Source organism: Hemitrygon akajei, chromosome 17, assembly GCF_048418815.1.
Source record: "Hemitrygon akajei chromosome 17, sHemAka1.3, whole genome shotgun sequence".
NCBI classification, from domain to species: Eukaryota; Metazoa; Chordata; class Chondrichthyes; order Myliobatiformes; family Dasyatidae; genus Hemitrygon; species Hemitrygon akajei.
This window is the reverse complement of record NC_133140.1, coordinates 13,227,948-13,247,031: the sequence shown is the minus strand read 5'-3', so window position 1 is coordinate 13,247,031 and position 19,084 is coordinate 13,227,948. Positions and strand designations below refer to the sequence as shown.

Sequence of the window (19,084 nt, the reverse complement as noted above, 5' to 3'; positions counted from 1 at the left end):
CTGGTCCGCCCCGTTCCCCACCAAACATCATCCCAGGAGGCACACCACTGCCCTCCCGCCGTTCGTTTATTGGGAAAGATGGGTGGATACCCTAGTCCGAGTGCCGCAAAGGGACACATGTAGACTTCGTATCCTTTCCATCCGGCCTCTGAACCTCCCCAGCAGTCAATCACATCACAAAGGTCAAATTGAAAAACTTTATCCCTCTTTGGGTCGGCGTCTAATATCACTCTGGCCCCACAGGGGTCCGGCGCTCCCTGAATGAGACGTCCCAGGAGAGCGGTGATACTTATCCACCCCAACATCCAGCCACTCATCCTTGCCCGTTTCCTTCCCCGTGCCCTCTTCGTCAATCGTTTCAATTAGATTAATTTGGCTTCCTTTTGCGGATCTGGAGCAGTGAGAAAGTGATGCCAGTTATTGTCCCCCTCCCTTCTTACCTTTTAATGCCCTGTTGGAGACCTCGGTGACAGGGTATGGACCATGCCACCGTTTTCTGTTCCAGGTGAGCTTCCCCGGGCCTCGGAGGAACACTTCCACTCCTACCTTGATGGTGTCCGACCACTGCGGCTGCTCACTGTTAGATTATTGAACTCGCACAGTTATCAATTTTACCATATTTCTAAAAACTCTCATATACTCTGTTACTCAACACACAAATGTCTGAGTTTTGGTAACTCGAAATTGAAGTGCTCCATGGCTCCCTAGTACACAGAGAGGATCAAATGTGGGACGGTCGCCTTTCAAAACCTGACCTTCGCGTGGGAGATTTCTCCTCTTAACAACCAGTCTAAGGTAGTATCCCTGTGTACTACGGTGTACCGCGACACTTTTCTCCTCACTCCTGAGACTTTTATGCCCATCGTGGGTGGCGGGTACCCTCACTCAGAAGACTTTTCCCCGGGCGGAGGATCTTCCTAAAAACAGATAAGAGTTAGTACTTACCAGTCACGATTCTGCACCGGGAATGATCTCTCCCAGGGTAATTTGGGGTTGGTGAGGATCCGTCAGCAGACAAGATCTAACTCAGTGATTTAACTATCTAGTGGAAGTCTTCGATATAACAGGCACTTCCTGACCTTAGTCGAGCTTGCGGCCGCAAGTTGTCTGCTGTCGGACCCGCCAGCCTGTGTTGTCTCTCCCTCCCCACGTCGGGGTCACCAAATGTTGGGCTTGAAATTCTGCCCTGTGTTCGTTTAGGAAGAGAGACAACCAACACCGGAATATTACAAAACTTGGGTTTATTGCAGAATCGTAACTGGCACAGCGAATCGACGGAGTCGCTGGAGAAGGCGTGTTCCGACTTCCCCTTACAATCTGCTCTTATTTATATCCCTTTTCCCCCCAGCACAACCCCCTGCTACATATTAGGTAATATCGGGCACTTGTGTCCATCTTATTGGCCCGATGCCATACACTCACGAGTTACCTGTTTCTTTTGTTTACTGAATCGCGTGACACTGGTAGTTTCGGTGTAGCGGAATCCCCAGTTTCGCTCCCCCCTCCCTCGCATTCCGGCCTCCTACTATTACGTGAGCCACTCCTGACCTGTAATGGCAGTCTCGAATTAACCCTAACATTAACCCTAACATGTTCCTGTACCTGTCCAAATGGAGAATTTATAAGTACCTACACCTCTATAGATGCCCCTGGCAGTTCATTACAGATATAGACCATCATCTGTGTAGAAATATTGCCCCTGAGATCCCACTTAAATCTTTCCCTTTCACCTTAAACCTGTGCTGTTTAGTTTAGGACTACCATATCCTGTGGAAAAGACAGCAACTGTTGTCGTTTTGCCACGTTCTCAATATTATGAGCTTACATTCTCCATTATGCTCGAATGGAAGCTTTGATCTTTGCTGGTACCACTCCTTCGCTCTTTTTTCCTGTGTCCTCACTAAGTATTTTGTAAAGAATGTTTTCCTCATCTCTCTCTTCTCTCTTTTATCTCTCTTCTCCTCTTATCACTTCCTTCTCTTCCGTATCTTTCTCTCATACACACACACACACACGCACACACAGACTCACTCACATACACTCACTCCCTCCTTTTTTTGATCTAACTGTATGGATAGTATTCCATTTTCCAAGCTGCCCTATTCTGACAGTACCCACTGCCTGCTTGTGTACAGAGGAGGGAGAACAACTAGCAAATGTCTATTTTTCTCTATCCCAGGAGTGGTAATTGCAACATCAAAACAACTGCCCTGGTTTGCATTTGCATATTGTACATATCAGAAGGGATGTGAGGAAGTAGACAAGAGAAGTCTTGAATAAACTAAAACCAGTACAAATGTTATCTGCTCTGTGCACATTTGCCTGCTTGGAGACTCATCGTGTATATCAAAGTGGTGAAGAATAGCTGAATGTTTTGGTTTTCTTGGAATATTGAACTGTTTAATTTAGCTGCACTCTAAGGTTCCGCCTCCCCCATTCTGATTATTCTAATCAGCTGCAAGTCTTTCCCTTGGAGATTCTGTTTGCTGTGTCGAAAGTCATTTGTTCCCCCAATCCCCACTTTTTAAAATTATCTCGCAATAGAGTGTGGAGTAGACCTTTTGAGCCAGGCTGCCCTAGCCACCCCTGACAAACCCGATTTAACCCAACTTAATCACGGGACGATTTCCAATGACCAGTTAACCTACCCAGTACGTCTTTGGACTGTGGGAGGTAACCAGAGCGACACTTCAGCCAGGGCCTGGTTGCTGGGCAACGGCTCTTCCAGCTCAATGCTTGCTGATGTCTCCATGTGGGAAAGGATGGTAGTCTCCTGCAGACAAGACATTCACAGCTCAGCATGATTTACTTAAGCCTTGGGCAGTAGCATTTTGTTGTAATTAAAATCACACAGATAGCCCAGTACTATGGAGCAATTGGTTGTGATAAGCTGTACAATGCAAGCTTTGCACATATTGTGTAGTTTAAGATTAGCTTTATTTGGTACATGTATAGTGAAACATACAGTAAAACGTGTTGTTTGCATCAAATAAAACCAGTGAGGACTGTACTGAAGGCAGCACACACGCCGTGCTTCAGGCAGTAACGTAGCATGCATACAACTTACTAAAACTGACCATAAGTCTTTGGAATGTGGAAGGAAACTCACGTGGTCATAGGGACAATGTACAAACTCTTTGCAGTCAGCAGCGGGAATCGAACCCCGACCAGTGATCGCTGATGCTTTAAAGTAATTTTGCTAACCACTAAGCTACCGTGCCTCTCACTTCTTTATACTGCCCAACTCTCAGCTTAGAACTCTCTGTGATCTGATTTAACTTGATTAAAACTATAGTTTAATGTGGGCATCCTGCACACATTAAAACAAAATGTTCGATCTACGATGTTCAGGCCTTGTGAGTGAGGCAGGCTGTAGGTGCCAGTTTCTCAATACTTGCTCACAGAGACAGGGAGTGTCCACATCCCTTCCTATTTGCCAGAGGAAATAGAGCTGTGAGTGTTCCTTTTGAAGTTGTGGCCATCCAAAATTGGAGTTGAAAAAGGCATTCAGACACATAACATAGATTTGGTTTCACAAGTCAGACCACTTGTAGCATGGTAGTGTAGCAGTTAGCATAATAGTGGCAGTGACTCAGCTTCAATTCCACCACTGTCTGTCAGGAGCTTATATGTTCTCCCCAAAACTGTTTTCTTCAGGTGCTCTGGTTTCGTCCCTCATTCCAAAGACGTACAAGTTAGTAGGTTAGTTGATCACAAGAGTGGAATTGGGCGGTTTGGGCTTATTGGGTTAGAAGGGCTGTTACCCTGCTGTATCTCTAAATTAAAAAGAAAATCAAATAACTCCAGCTAAGCAAGCCCTTTCACTGTCCTTAACTATTCCCAAACCTTGTCCACTGAATCTGGTCCTTATGAATGTCGAGCTAGAATATCAGTCGAAGAGGCAGAGGTGGAACGGAGCTTACAGGATGCATCCAGATGTGAAATGGGATTGAAGAAAGTTTGTGTTATTCTGTCATTGGATGCAGCTCTCATTGTATTTAAGATCAAGTACATCCACAATGTTCTCAATGTTCCCTGCCACTCAACCAAAAAGGAAAGATTAACAGTTCTGCTAGATTTGTCACCTGCCAGCTCTTGGTCCACCCCATCTTTTTATACGAGCTGTCTCCCACCTTTCTTTCCAGTCCTGGTGAAGTCTTAACCTGAAACGTTGACTGGCCATTTCCCTCCATAGATGCTGCCTGACTGACTCACTGTGTTTCACTGGTGCTTTGTGTGTTACTTCTGATTCCAGTATCTGCGATCTCATGTATCTGCATATATTGAGTATATTCACAGGTATTGAATTGTCAGTTGTACTTTGGGAAGTCAAACCAAGTCAGGACATGTGAAGTGGCGGGTCTTTGGGGAGGAGAATAGAACAGAGAGACCAACGACATAGTTCCCTGAAAGTTGACAAGGTGGTGAAGAATATGTGAATCAGTCAGGGCATGGAGAGCAGGAGTTGAGATGAAGTGTTACAGCTGGATAAGACGTTGGTGAGACTGCCCCTGGCATATTGTGTGCAGGTCTGGTCACGCAGCTACTGGAAGGCCATCTCGAAGATGGAAAAGCTGCATAAAAGATGTTGTTGCCAGACCTGGAGGGCTTAAGTGATAAGGAGAGGCTGGATGTTCAGGGGCTGTTTTCCGTGGAGCATAGGAAGCAGAGTGGTGACCTGACAGATTTAAATCCTGAAGTCAAAGCGTGATGGTCAAAGCCTGGGTCTGCAAAACTCTGTAAGTCTGCTGAGGAAGTCAGGACCCAGGGTCTGGGAAACTGCAAGTCTGCAGAAGAAGACAGCCTATTCTGGGGTTAATGGACTGTGTATGAGGGTGGGTGGGAGGAATGGGGCTTGTTTTACTTTTGTTGCTTTGTCGCTTGCAATGTATATTCTCATTTGTTGCATTCTGTGGTGGTCCGCTGACCATTGTGTGCGTGCTCTGTTCCAGCTGGAATATGTGGCGACACTTGCAGACTCCCCCAACACATCCGTAGCTGTGTTTGTTGTTAATGCAAATGTTTCTATATACATGTGATAAATGTCAATCGGAAATCTAAAGTCTTCATTAAAAGGAGCTCTCCAGCCGACAGAAGTACCCTTTGAAAGAATAGCTGGTGAGTTTGTAGCATTGAAAGAGCCCCTTTCACCCTAAAGATTTCTGCCAGTGGTAATATTGACATGAGCCTCTTTCACAGCATTCTAACCAGAATTACCTCCATTCCTTTCTTTCCTTTCTCACTAGCTTCCTATTAACTGTGGTAGTGAGTTTCACATTTTCCCCATTCTGGTTAAAGCAGTTACTTCACGGTTCCTTACTGGTGTTACAATGAGTAAAGGAAGCGAACCCAAGTGCAGGACACAGGCACGGAGATTCAGTTTGGTTGCTTACACGGGCGCAAACGCCAAATAGCAAACAGGAGGGATCTTGACACGGAACCTTGACTCAGAGAAACCTTGAAACTGGAGCTAAACTTAGAACAAATGGTTCTAAGCGGTTGGGAAACATAGTTATCTCACAGGAAAAAGACCAACGAACTGGCGACTAGTGGTTGTGATGCCGGGGTTCTTGTACTGCAGTTCTTGATGGAAACCAGGTGTGCTGTCATCAAAGCAAATTAGAAGCAATTGGGAAATTAACAGTCGGAACTGTGGCACAATCAATGGAAATTAGGAGCAAGATAGGGAATAAACGATCAAGACCATGACAACTGGATTTATTAGTGGCCCACCTTCTGTTTGTAAGGCCTAAGTTTTGGATTCCCCACAAATGAAAACATTTTCTTTAAGCCTGCCATTTGAGATCTCTTCATAAGTGTATAGATTTTCATCAGGATAATCTTTAGCCCTCTGTTTCCTGAGATATAGGCCCTTGCTGTTCATATTTCCCATGTATTACTGTTATGCATTAATAAAGGTAGCTATTGAGTGAATGGAGTATCAAAACATGATCACTAAACCAGCATAGTACAGTTCCATGATTAGATCCAGGATCTGTGAAGGGTTTGCTGACCTTCTCCTGGGCTGAATCTGAGGCTGGGTTTTTATTCCCAGAAACGGGAAGAAGTTTGTGTTGGAAAGGGCACGTAGGAACAGAAAGGACCTTTTCTTCACAGATCCATGGTGAAGGCTGCAATGATGCCTGTTCTTCATGCCCAGCAGATATTTTTGACTTGTAAGTAACTTAATATATGGAAAAGTAGATGCTGCATGCTGGTGATGAAAGATTTCAAGTTTTGATTTCCATCCTTAGGCAGCAAGGACATGCTTCAGTCCTTTTCACATCACCTGCCCAATGTTATGTCTTTACACCAAATGCAGCTGAACTGTTGAACACTGTAAGCCATCCGCTTCAAATTAAAACAGTTTGATCCACAGGTCATATTGAGTTAGCAGCTTGTCAATCCTTGTTGAATGAATTGACACCTCCATATATTCGAGGTGAATTTTTGGTCCACAGTAGAAGTGTTTTAGGACCAAAAGGTTTGGCTGACTTCTGTCTGTTTCCTCCTGCATCCCACAGTTTTCTCAGCTCATTACCAATCTACCCACATCCCCAACACCAAGACAAAGCATGGATGTTTCATTGGGCAAATAATTTGCTGTTGCTTACTCTGCTTGTGGTAACTGAAGTTACTGGAGGGCTGTAGGGTGCCATGGTATCGTAGCAGTTAGCACAATGCTATTACAGCTCTAGGTGTTGGAGTTACATTCCGGCAACATCTGTACATTCTCCATGTGACCACGAGGCTTTCCTCCTACAGTAGGTAATTGGTCATTGTAAATTGTCCTGTGATAGGCTAGGGTTAAATAGGTGGGTTATTAGATAGCTCGGCTGCTCGGGTGGAAGGGGGGGGCCTTCTAAATAAAAAAAACAAACAACTCTCTGTCTGTACGTTGGAAGAGGGAACACAAGTGAGAAGAGGTTTTCTACAGTTGCAGGGTATTTTAAATAGAGTCTCTGCACTTGAGTGGATTACATTTTAAAGCAGCAAAGCAATATACTGTATTAGTGAGCAAAACCTGAATCTGTGGAATTGGAATATAGGACAGACTAGTTGCTGTAAGTATTTATTCACTCAGATGAAAATTAGAGTGTTTTCTTTTAAGAAGCGAATCTTAGTATATAGTGTAATTTGGGATAGAATTTTTGGGCGGCAATTAGTAGAGGTTCGACTCTGACCTTGGGCACTGTCTGTTTGCATGTGATGAGTGGAGGGAGTTTGAATATATGTACATTCTCAGTGAGAGGAGGGACTTGTTTCCATGCTGCATCTCTCCATGACTCTGAGGGTGTATAGTCAAGTGTGGCCTGCATCAGTGGAACGAGTGACTTTTGTGGTATGTTTTCTAATGACCACCTGCACTGCTGCAGCCATCCTCACCTTGTACCTGGGTTGTTATTGCGTATCTGCGGAGGTGGAACATGGTCCTCGATCTCCGGTACCCTGCACTGCATTCTCTGTTAAAAAGCGAGCAAGCTGAGAGCATGAGCCGGCATCATGAACCATTCTGCAGAGTGAGGAAAGATACATCACCATCTGCCTTCTAGGGAGAGGAAGCATGGAACCTCTCCACCTCCACTCAATCATGTGTCACATACCTACAAGCTCAACTAATTCCAGGTCCTGTGCACACGTGACAGCTCTGATACATGATGGAGGACTCAGTGAAGACTGTTCTTATTCAGATGAGATAATGAAAGGAGACCCAGTTTTCTCATTCATTCCCTCTGCTGTCAGACAGTTTATCCAACATCCACTGGAAAGATCAGGATCAGCTTTATTTATCACATGTACATTGGAACATACAGTGAAATGCATCGTTTGCATCAAATCAAATCGACATGGATTGTACTGGACAGCCCACAAATGTCACGCTTTTGGTGCCAACATAGCATTGCCCAAACTTGTATGTCTTTGGAATGTGGGAACACCCAGAGGAAACCCATGGGGAAACATACAAACTCCCTAGAGACTGCAGTGGGAATTGAACCTGATCTTACAGCAGGCGTTGTGATAACATTACACTAACTGCTTCGCTACCAGTAAAACTTCAGATGTAATATTATGTGTTCTTGTGAATAATGAAATATCTCCAGATTTAGCAATGACTTTCTTCAATTCTTGACTGAGGGATTAGACAGAATATTTAATAAGGTAATTACAGCCAAGGAGAAGGACAGAGGTGACTGGATGACCATCAGGAGGGAGAAAGGGAATAGGCAGTTAGTGCACCTGTAGGCCATTCCCCTCAACATCATGTGTACCACTTTGGATACTTTTGTGGGGAGTAGTGCTGAGGGGGTGACCTAGCAGAGAAAGCTACAGTGGTCAGATCTCTGGTACTGAGTATGGCTCTGTGACTCAGAGGGGAAGGTGGTGGGGGGGAGAGGAGGAAGAGACGAGCTGTATTCATAAGGGATTCATTGGTTAGGGGAACAGGAAAGAATTCCTGTGAATGAGAATGAGATTCCCAGATGGTATGTTGCCTCCCAGTTGCCGGGGTCAAAGACGTCTCGGATTGAGTCCACAGCATACTTAATGAGAGGATGAGCAGCCAGAGGTTATGGTCCACACTGGTACCAATGACATGGGTAGAAGGCCTGACGAGGTCCTGCAAAGTGAGTTCGAGGAGTTAAGTACTAAGTTAAAGGGCAGGACCTCCAGGGTATTCAGGATTGCTACCTGTGCCATGTGCTAGTGAGGCCAGACACAGGAAGATCATGCAATTTAACATGTGGCTAAGGAGATTTTTAGATCATTGGGCTCTCTTCCAGGGAAAGTAAGTCCTATATAGAAGGGACAGATTGCACCTGAACTGAAAGGGGACTAATATCCTAGAGGGAAGGTTTGTTAGTGCTGTACGGCATGTATTGGGGAGGGGGAGAGGTTTAAACTAGAGTTGCAGCGGGGTGGGAACAAGAGCACCAAAACAGGTAGTAGAGTGGTTGTGGAGAAAGATGATGTTAAGCCTACATACAGAGTCAGGAACCACAAGGTCGAGCATGCTGGGACTAATGTTCTGAATTGGATATATTTCAGTGCAAGGAGTATTAGTAGAAAGACAGATGAGCTTAAGGCTTAGACCAGCACTTTGAATTATGAGGGGCAGAACTGGCAGCTCATTGTTCAAGGGTTCCAGTGTTTTAGACATGGCATAGCAGGAGGGATTAAAGGGGAAGAGGTGGTATTACTCGGTCAGGACAGATTGGAGATCTTGTCTAGTGAGGCTTTATGGGTGGACCTGAGAAATAAGAGAGCTAGAACCACATTAATAGGATTATATTATACAGTAGGTCACCCAACAATCTGTGGGATTTAGAGGAGCAAATCTGTAGAGAAGTCACAAGAAACATAAGGTTGTGACAGTAGATGATTTTAACTTTCCACATATTGACTGGGACTCCCTTACTGTAAAAGGGATGGGAAAGAGTTGGGGGTTTGATTTCAACATTTAAGAGAAATTTGGATAGGTACATGGATGGGAGGGATATGGAGGGCTATGGTCCGGATGCAGGTCAATGGGATGAGGCCCATTAATGGTTCAACACAGTCTAGATGGGCCAAGAGGTCTGTTTCTGTGCTGCAGTGTTCTATGACCTTTATCTAGCCTCTTTATCCTTTTAACAATTTGCTAGCATTAGATCACAAAACCACTACTATATAACATGTAAGAAATATTCTCCCTCTTGCAGTCTTGTAAAGATTGCTCTGGCTTTATTTGTCACGTGTACGTTGAACCATACAATGCAAAGTGTTGCTTATGTGGGGTTGTGCTGGCATAGCATTTCTGGCGACAGCATAGCATGCCTACAGTTTACTAACCATAGTTTGTACATCCTTGGAATGCTGGGGGAAACCAGAGCACATGGAGGAAGCCTCTGCAGTCACGGCAAGAACGGACAGCAGTGGGATTTGAAGCTCGATCTTACACACTAAACTGCTGTGTTACCACACCACACCACCATCTTGTGTGGTACTTCGTGGTTGTTTCTAAATCAGGAATGATCATAAGCAAGCTAGCTTTGATCGAGAAGATAATTATGGCTCAAAATGAGTTTGTGGAAGTTAATGAACTTCTTTACATAACTGATGGATTTTGTATTAAACCAGTGGTGATGACTGGAGGCTTACTGAGCTCAACATGATGAGGAATTGGATTTCATTGCTCAGACTTATTTTTAGACATTATTTCAAATCCTTCCTAATGTGAATACATCACTTATTTTGGGTCTTGGCAGTTTTACACTAAATCAGGAAATTGCTTAATGAAATCCCACTTGTTGCCTGGGCTTTATCTCTCTGATTCAGAAATTAGCTTGTAAAGCTGTGAACCCCTCATAAAATGACTATTTAAGGAAGAGCCTGCTATCAGCACTTTCCACGTTAATTGTATTGTGAACGGAAGTGCACATATTTCCAGCACGTCCAGTACCGAAGGGAGCCTGAAGGACCAAGGATCAATTTTATTTGCCATGTACATTTACATGTATTAGGAAATTGCTGTGGTGTCTTGGTATGACATGCAACAGAAAATAACAACATTCAACAATTATACAGAATAAATAATTATATAAAAATAAATTCAGAGATTAAAGAAGAGATATGGAATAAAAATGTGCATAAGTACCCACATGTATTTGCAATCTAAGCAGCATTATAAGAAGTGTGTACAGTGCAGTGCTGTGATGGCATAAAAGATGGGGGGGGGATGGGTTAACTAGAATGGTTGATCAGATTAACTGCCTGGAGAACGAAACTTTTAAGATTGCATGGTTTATGTTTTAACAGCCCTGTAGCACTTTGCTGAACAATACTCCCTTGAGAAATCTCCTTGTTCACTCAGCTTTCTGCTTCAGCAGTGAACTTTTACCGTTGTGATCTGTAATGGAACAACGCACAAAGGCACTACAGGTCAGGCAGCGTTCGTCGAGGGAACTGGACAGTTGACATTTCAGGTCAAGATCCTTCAAACCCCCCATCCCATTTCCTCCACCCCCTCCTTCCTCCAATCCAACTGGCCCATATCCTATCTCTTTCCCTTCTCCCTCCTACCCTCCCACTAGTTCCCTTCCCCACAGGAAAAACAAAAGCCAGCTACCTAGCCTTTTGTGTTATCAGGCCTCACCTACGCCCTTTGTCAAGTATGATGGTTTCAGCAATGCACCTGGAAAGTAGGAATGGACCTGCTCAGCTAACTACAAAGTTACTACTGGGAATTAATATAATAACGAGACCATGAGTTATATAATACTGGAAAAATGTGTCTGTGAAATCAGTTCAGAGTTGAAGTGAGTGAAGTTTCCTACACTGCTTCAGGAGTCAAATGGTTGAAGGATGATAACTATTCCTGAACCTATTGAAGTGGGATCTAAGGCTCCTGAACTATATAGAAGTGAAACGTGCTTTCCTGTCACTCTATTGTTCTATTCCTCTGTCACTTTCATCTTTGCTGTTTCTCTATGTGCTTTACGACTCCTCTGTTCATTTCCCTTTGGAACCCGCTGTTATTCCCGTACAGCAGTTAAATACACAGTGAGTGGTCAGTCTCATCTTTCATGTGATTTGGCTTTGGCCAATGAGCTCTGCAACCAAAGGGATCCTCCTTTACTCCAGTGGGAGGGAGTTCTTTAGCAGAGAAGTCAACCAAAGAGTTGTAGTTCAACATTATTCCCTATAATTCTTGACATAATGGGAGCATTCTGCAGAAATTATTACTTCTGGAACACACTTGCATATATATATTAAGGCACTCTGCAGAATGATCGGAACACTGTTAATCCAGTTGACTGTGCTCACGCAACATGCTGTGTTTGTCACCAGTGGCAACTTAGTGTTTTAGTTTAGCAATACAACACGGTGACTGGCACTTGCAGCCCAACATGGCCAGACTGGCCAATTACACCCATGTGACCAATAAACCTACTAACCGGCAGCGTGGGACAAAACTGGACCACCCAGAGGAAAATCACACTGTCGTGGGGAGAATGTACCAACTTTTTCCAGAAGGAGAGGAATTGAATTCAGTTAACTGGCACTGTAATAGCGTTATGCTAACAGTTACACTAGCATACCTCCCCCATGCAGGAATGTTTAGAAGGGGTTACACAGTGCTGGTAGGAGGAAGGAGATGACTGCAGCACTCCCTCCTAGCTCTCAATCATTTTTACTTGCTGGTGAATGTCACTGCCATAAGTTTGTCCTCAGATAGGTTGTCAATACTGTACTGCTTGTATGACATTATTCTTCTCTTCCATGGCTCCTCCACTCCACACAGTATCTAAAATCAACTTCAGCAAGCATTCCTAAATAATCTGTGCTCTTCTAATTATATGCACCCCTTATTTGACTTCCCCACCAATGCTGATCAGACTTTCAACTGCAGAGGCCCAAAACTCTGGAATTCTCGTCAAGTTCAAGTTTATTGTCGTCAGCATATGTATATAAATAACGTGAAAGTGAGCTATTTGCAGCAGCACAGTACATTACAAGGGCAGACAGAGTTAACGTAAGCTGTAACTTACATGCACTGATAAAGGGCCTTGGCTTGAAACATTGACTGTTTATTCCTTTCCATATTTGCTGCCTGACCTGCTGAGTTCCTCCAGCATTTTATATGTATTATTCTACAAGTACTGACCTCACATTTAGTCCCAGTTCTAATGCCAACATCCAGTTATCTTGGAATTGGAGTTAAAAGTGGTACTAAATGGGTCAACTTGATTGTAGTTTTTAAAGCATTAAATATATTTTCACTTCTCTTCTTTCCAATCTGCAGGCAACTATGTCTCCTGTTAAATGCTGAGAACATTTTCCATTCCATGGCTGAAATCCTGCTTCGGGAAGAAGACTTGAAATTTGCTTCAACCATGGTCCAGACTCTGAACTCCATCCTCTTAACATCAACTGAACTCTTCCAACTTCGAAACCAGCTGAAGGACCTGCACACAATGGTGAGGGCAACTCTTAAGTCTGTCAGATTCGGCATACATAGGTGCGTGGACAGGGTTTGCTCAATAGTTTCAGGTCAAAGAATGCAGTAGTTACTGTTTGAGCAATGCCAAGTGTAAGGATCCAGTTCCATTACTGGCCCAAGGTGAGCCAGCTGATCTAAGGCAGTAGTAAAATAGCAGCTTGTTGTATTGTTCGTGTTCTTGGATTTCCTCTTAAGTGCTCCAGTTTCCTCCCACAGACCGAAAATATTCTAATTAGTAAATTAATTAGTCATTGTAAATTGTCCTGTGATTAGTCTAGGGAGAAATACTGTAGGTGAATTGCTGGACAGAGTGGTTTATTGAACCAGAAGTCCCTGTACTGCACTATATCTCTAAATAAATAAGACCACAAGAGATAGAAGCAGAATTATGCCATTCAGCTATCAAGTGTGCTCCGCCATTTCATCATGGCTGACAATTTTTCTTCTCAACCCCATTCTCCTGCCATCTTCCCATAACCTTTCACAGCCTGACTAATCAAGAATCTATCAAGCTCTGCCTTAAGCACACACAATGAGCTGGCATCCACAGCTGCCTGTCGCAACAAATTCCACAGATTCACCACCCTCTTGCTAAAGAAATGTCGTCTAATCTCTGTCTAAATGGATGTCCATCTGTTCTGAGCTCATGCCCTCTGGTCTGAGACCCCCTGCTATAGGAAACATCTGCTCCACATCCATTCATTCAACATTTGATAGGTTTCAAAGAGATCCCCTCTTTCTTCTAAATTCCAGCGACTGCAGGCCCAGAGCCACCAAACACTCCTCATACCCTAACCCTTTCATTCCCAGAATCATTCTTGTGAACCTCCTCTGAACCTTCTCCAATCCCAGCATATCCTTTCTTGGATAAGGGGCCCAAAACTACTCACAATAATCCAAATGTGTTTGACCAATGCCTTATAAAGCCTCAGCATTGCACCCTTGCTTTTATATTCTAGTTCTCCCAAAATAACATTGCATTTGCATTTCTCACCACCAACTCAACCTGCAAGCTAACCTTTAGGAAGTCCTGCAAAAGGGCTCCCATGTCTCCTGGCATCTCGGGTTTTTGAATTTTCTGTTTGTTTAGAAAATAGACTATGCTTTTATTTCTTCTACCAAAGTGCATGACCATACTTCCCGACACTGTTAAGATCATTGTGGGAAGAGCTAAGGAACTACAAAGGGTAAATGTACAGACCCCTGAACAGTAGTAAAGATGTGGTCTAGAAATTACAATGGGAGATAAAAAATGGATGTCAAATGGGCCTGTTATCATAATCATGGGAAATTAATATATGCAGGCAGATTGGGAAAATTGGGTTAGTATTTGAGCCCAAGCTAGGGAACTTCTAGAATGCCTACGAGGTGGCTTTTTAAAACAGCTCATGGTTGAGCCCATTAGAGGATCAGCTATTCTGCAGTGGGTGTTGCATAATGCGGAATTGATTAGGGAGCTTAAGGTAAAGGAATCCTTAGGGGCTTCATGTCATCGTACGATCGAATTCACCCTGCAATTTGAGGAGAAGCTAAAGTTAGATGTATAAATATTACAATGGAATAAAGGGAATTAGAGAGCCTTGAGAGAGGAGCTGGCCAAAATTGATTTGAAAAGAACACCAACAGGGACAGTGGAATTTATGTGAGCAAATCAGAAGGTGCAGGATATATATATATATATATACATCCCCAGGTGGAAGAAGTATTCTAAAAGCAAAATAACACAATCATGGTTGACAAGGGAAGTCAAAAGACAGCATAAAAGGAAAAGAGAGGGCATATTGTAGAATAAAAATTAATGGGAAGTTAGAGGATTGGGAAGCATTTAAAAACCAACAGAAGTCAACTAAAAAAGTCATAAAGAAGAAATGCGAGTTAAGCTAGCCAATAATTTTAAAGAGGATACCAAAAGTTTATTCAGATATATAAAGTAAAACAGAGAGACAAGAGTGGATATCAGACTACTTGAAAATGATGCTGAAGAGGTAGTAATGGGGGACAAGGAAATAGTGGACGAACTGAATAAGTAGTTTGCATCAGTCTTCACTGTGGAAGACTCTAGCAATACGCCAGAAGTTCGAGAGTGTCAGGGGGAAAAAGTGTGTGAAGTTGCCATTATAGGGAGAAGGTTCTTTGGAAACAGAAAGTGGTAAAGGTAGATGAGTCACCTGGACCAGATGTTGTGCACTCCAAGGTTCTGAAAGAGGTGGCTGAAGAGCTTTTGGAGGCATTAGTAATGCGATTTCAAGAAGCCATTCACTCTAGCATGGTTCCAGAGGAATGGAAAATTGCAAATGTCACTCCACTCTTTAAGAAAGAAGAGTCAGAAGAAAAGAAACTATAGGCTAGTTAGTCTGACCTCAATGGTTTAGGAAGATATTGGAATTGATTGTTAAGGATGTGATTTCAAGGTACTTGAGGCACATGATAAAATAGGCCACAGTCTCCATAGTTTCCTAAAGGGAAAATCTTGGCTACAAGTAGGATATACAAAGGAGAATCAGTGGACATTGTGTACTTGGATTTTCAGGAGGCCTTTGACAAGGTGAGCCCATGGTATTACAGGAAATTGGCATTGGCTAATTGACAGGAGTCCAAGAGTGGGAATAAAGGGAACCTTTTCTGTTTGGCTGCTGGCTCCACAGGGATGTGTGTTGGGACCGCTTCTTTTTATGTTAAATGTCAATAATTTGAATGATGGAATTGATGCTTTGTGACCAAGTTTACAGATGATATTAAGATAGGTGGAGGGACATGTAGCTTTGAGGGAAGTGGAGAGGCTACAGAAGGATTTAGACAGATTAGGAGGATGGACAAAGAAGTGGCAGGTGGAATAGAGTGTCAGGCAGTGTATGATCATGCACTTTGGTATAATAAATAAAACTCAAAAATCCAAGGTGCAAGGGGATGTGGGAGTCCTTGTGCAGGTTTTCTTAAACGTTAATTTGCAGGTTAAGTCTGTGCTGAGGAAGGTAAATGTGATGTTGGCATTCACTTCGAGAGGACTAGAATATAAAAGGAAAGCTGTAATGTTGAGGCTTTATACTCCTCACTTGGAGTATTGTCAGCAGTTCTGGGCCCCTTATCTAAGAAAGGATGTACTGTAATTGAAGAGAGTTTAAAGGAAGTTTACAAAAATGATTCCAGATTGAAAGACTTGTCATATCAGGAGTGTTTGGTGGCCCTGGGCCTGAACTCACTGGAATTCAGAAGAATGGGGGTGGCCCCATTGAAACCTATCAAATGTTGAAAGGCCTTGATAGGGTGGACGTGGAGGGGCTATTTCCTATGTTGGGTGAGTCTAAGACCACAGGAGTCAGCCTCTGAACAGAGGGGCATCCTTTCAGAATGGAGACAAGCAGGAATTTTTTTCACCACAGAGTGGTGAATCTGCATAATTCTTTGCCAAAGGCAACCGTGGAGGCTAAGTCATTGGGTATATTTAAGGCAGACCTTGTTAGATTCTTGATTAGTCAGGGCATGAATGGATATGGGGAGAAGACAGAAGATTGGAGCTGAGAGGGAAAATGGATCAACATGATAAAATGGCAGAGCAGACTCGATAATTCAAGTGGCCTAATTCTGCTCCTATATCTTATGGTTTTACATTATGATCCCTGCCTCCTTAAGAGTTCCTTTACCTTAAGCTCCCTAATCAAATCCAGTTTGTTACACAACACCCAATCCAGAATAGCCTTTCCCCGAGTGGGCTCAACCATAAACTGCTCTAAAAGTACATCTCGTATGCATTCTTCAAATTTTCTCTTAGGATCCACCACCACCCTGATTTTCCCAATCTACCTGCATATCAAAATCCCCCATGACTATCGTAACATTGCCCTTTTAACGTGTGTTTTCTACCTCCTGTTGTAATTTGTAGCCCACATCCTGGCTACTATTCAGAGGCCTGCATGTAACTCCCATCAGGGTTTTCTTACCCTTTCGGTTTCTTAACTCTTCCCACAAGGATTCTGATCCTATGTCTAAGGATTCTAAGGATTTGATTTCATTTTTTACGATGGAGCCACCCCACTGCCTCTGCCTATCTGCCTGTCCTTTCGACACAATGTATATCCTTGGGTCCTGAGCTCCCAAATATGACCTTCTTTCAGCCATGATTCAATGATGCCCACAATGTCGTAGCTGCCAGTTTGTAACTGCACTACAAAGATCATCTATCTTATTCAATATACTGCTTGCATTCAAACATAACCCTTCAGTCCTGTATTCATCACTGTTTTTGAATTTGCCCCCATGTTACACCTGAACTCATCCCACTGACTGCAATTTTGCCCTTTCATCTGCCTGTCCTTCTCACTGCACACTGCATCTAGTCATATATGAGTTGTCCCATCCTCAGCCCCATGACTCTGGTTCCCTTCTCTCACCCAATTTAGTTTAAAACCTCCCCAGCTGTTGTAACAAACCTGCCCAAAAGGATATTGGTCCCCCTCGAGTTCAGGTGTAACCTGTCCCTTCTTTCCCAGAGGAAATCCCAATGATCCAGATATCTGAAGCCCTGTCCCCTGCACTAGTTCCTCAGCCACGCATTCACCTGCCATATCATTCTATTCTTACTATCACAGGTTCGTGGTCCAGGCAGCAATCCAGAGATTACAACCCTGGAGGTCCTGTTTTCAGCTCTCTACCTAACTCCCTAAATTCTCTCTTCAGGACCTCCTCCCTTTTCCTACCTATGTCAGTGGTGCCAAGACTTCTGTCTGCTCACCCTTCTCCTTTAGAATGCCATGGACGCAATCCGACAATCTGAGGCATCCCTGACCCTGACTCCTAGGAGGCAACGTACCATCCAAGTGTCTCTTTCACATCCACAGCATCTAAATTCTGCTAACTATGGAATTCCCTACCACTACTGCAGTCCTCTTCCCACACCTACCCCCACCACCCCCTACTCCACAGCACTAAACTCAGTGCCAGAGATCTGGTCTCTGTGCTCCCACCAGTAGGTCGTCCCTTACCAATAAATAAATCACCACCCTTTCTACGTTCAACTGGGCTCCTAAGACCTCAGCTTTCGCCTTCTGTTCCCTCTGCTGATTCTTGTTAATGGAGAATAATTTTATTTAGTATCAACTTTTTTCTCTGGGAATCTCGAAAAAGAGCACAAAAAATGCTGGAAATACTCAGAAGGTCAGGCAGCATCTGCTAAAAGAAACCTGATGTAAACACAAGAGATTCTGCGGATGCCTTAAATCCAGCGTAATGCCCACAAAATCCTGGCAGAACTCAGCAAGTTAGGCAACATCTAAGGAGGGGAATAATCAGTTGACATTTCAAGCTGAGACCCTTCATCGTGACTGGAAAGGAAAGGAGAAAAAGCCAGAGTAAGAAGGTTGAGAGAGAAGAAGGATTCCTTCTCCTTAAGTCCCTTACTTCTTCCACCTATCACCTCCCAGCATTTTCAGTTCATTCCCCATAGATGCTACCCAACCTCCTGAGTTCCTCCAGCATTTTGTGCCTGTGCCTTTTGTCTGAAACATTAACTGTTTCTCTAAGAGTCAAAGCATAGAAACAGGCCCTTCGGCCCAACTCTCCATACCAACCACAGCATTCTTCCAACTTGTTCCATTTGTTTGCATTTGGCTCAAAACCCTCACCTCCACTTCAATGGCTCCCCCAAATCTCATGCAACCTAGACTTCCAGATCACCCTGCCACTTGGGATCTTGTCAAAGGCCTTACTAAAGTCCATATAGACAACATCCACTCCCCTACTGTCATGTATGCCCTTAGTTACCTTTTCCAAAATCTCCAAAGGATTTGTCATCCTCCCACATACAAAGCCATGCTGACTATTCCTGATCAAAATAAAATTTATTATCAAAGTACATATATGTTACCATTTACTACCTCGGAGGTTCATTTTCTTGCAAGCATTTATAGGAAAACAGAAATGCAACAGAATTTATAAAAATATATCCATAAATAAAGACAGACAAACAACCAATGTGCAAAAGAAGACAAAATTGTCCAAATAAAAAACATCAAGAACACAATCAGTTCTGACTATCCAAGTGATGGTAGATCTTGTCTCTCTGAATTCCCTCCAGTTAACTTGCCTACAACTGAAGTCAAATTCACCAGC

General features: G+C 43.4%; 1 protein-coding gene across 2 annotated transcripts in view; it reads left to right on the top strand.

The window, feature by feature from the left end:
• The window catches only part of vac14 (vac14 homolog (S. cerevisiae)), a 505,447-nt gene that overhangs the window by 334,289 nt on the left and 152,074 nt on the right, over positions 1 to 19,084 (top strand). For both annotated transcript variants that reach the window (XM_073069700.1, XM_073069699.1), the window contains exon 16: positions 12,782 to 12,956. In XM_073069700.1, the coding sequence (XP_072925801.1) occupies positions 12,782 to 12,956 (175 nt within the window). The remainder of the gene's footprint in view (positions 1 to 12,781; positions 12,957 to 19,084) is intronic.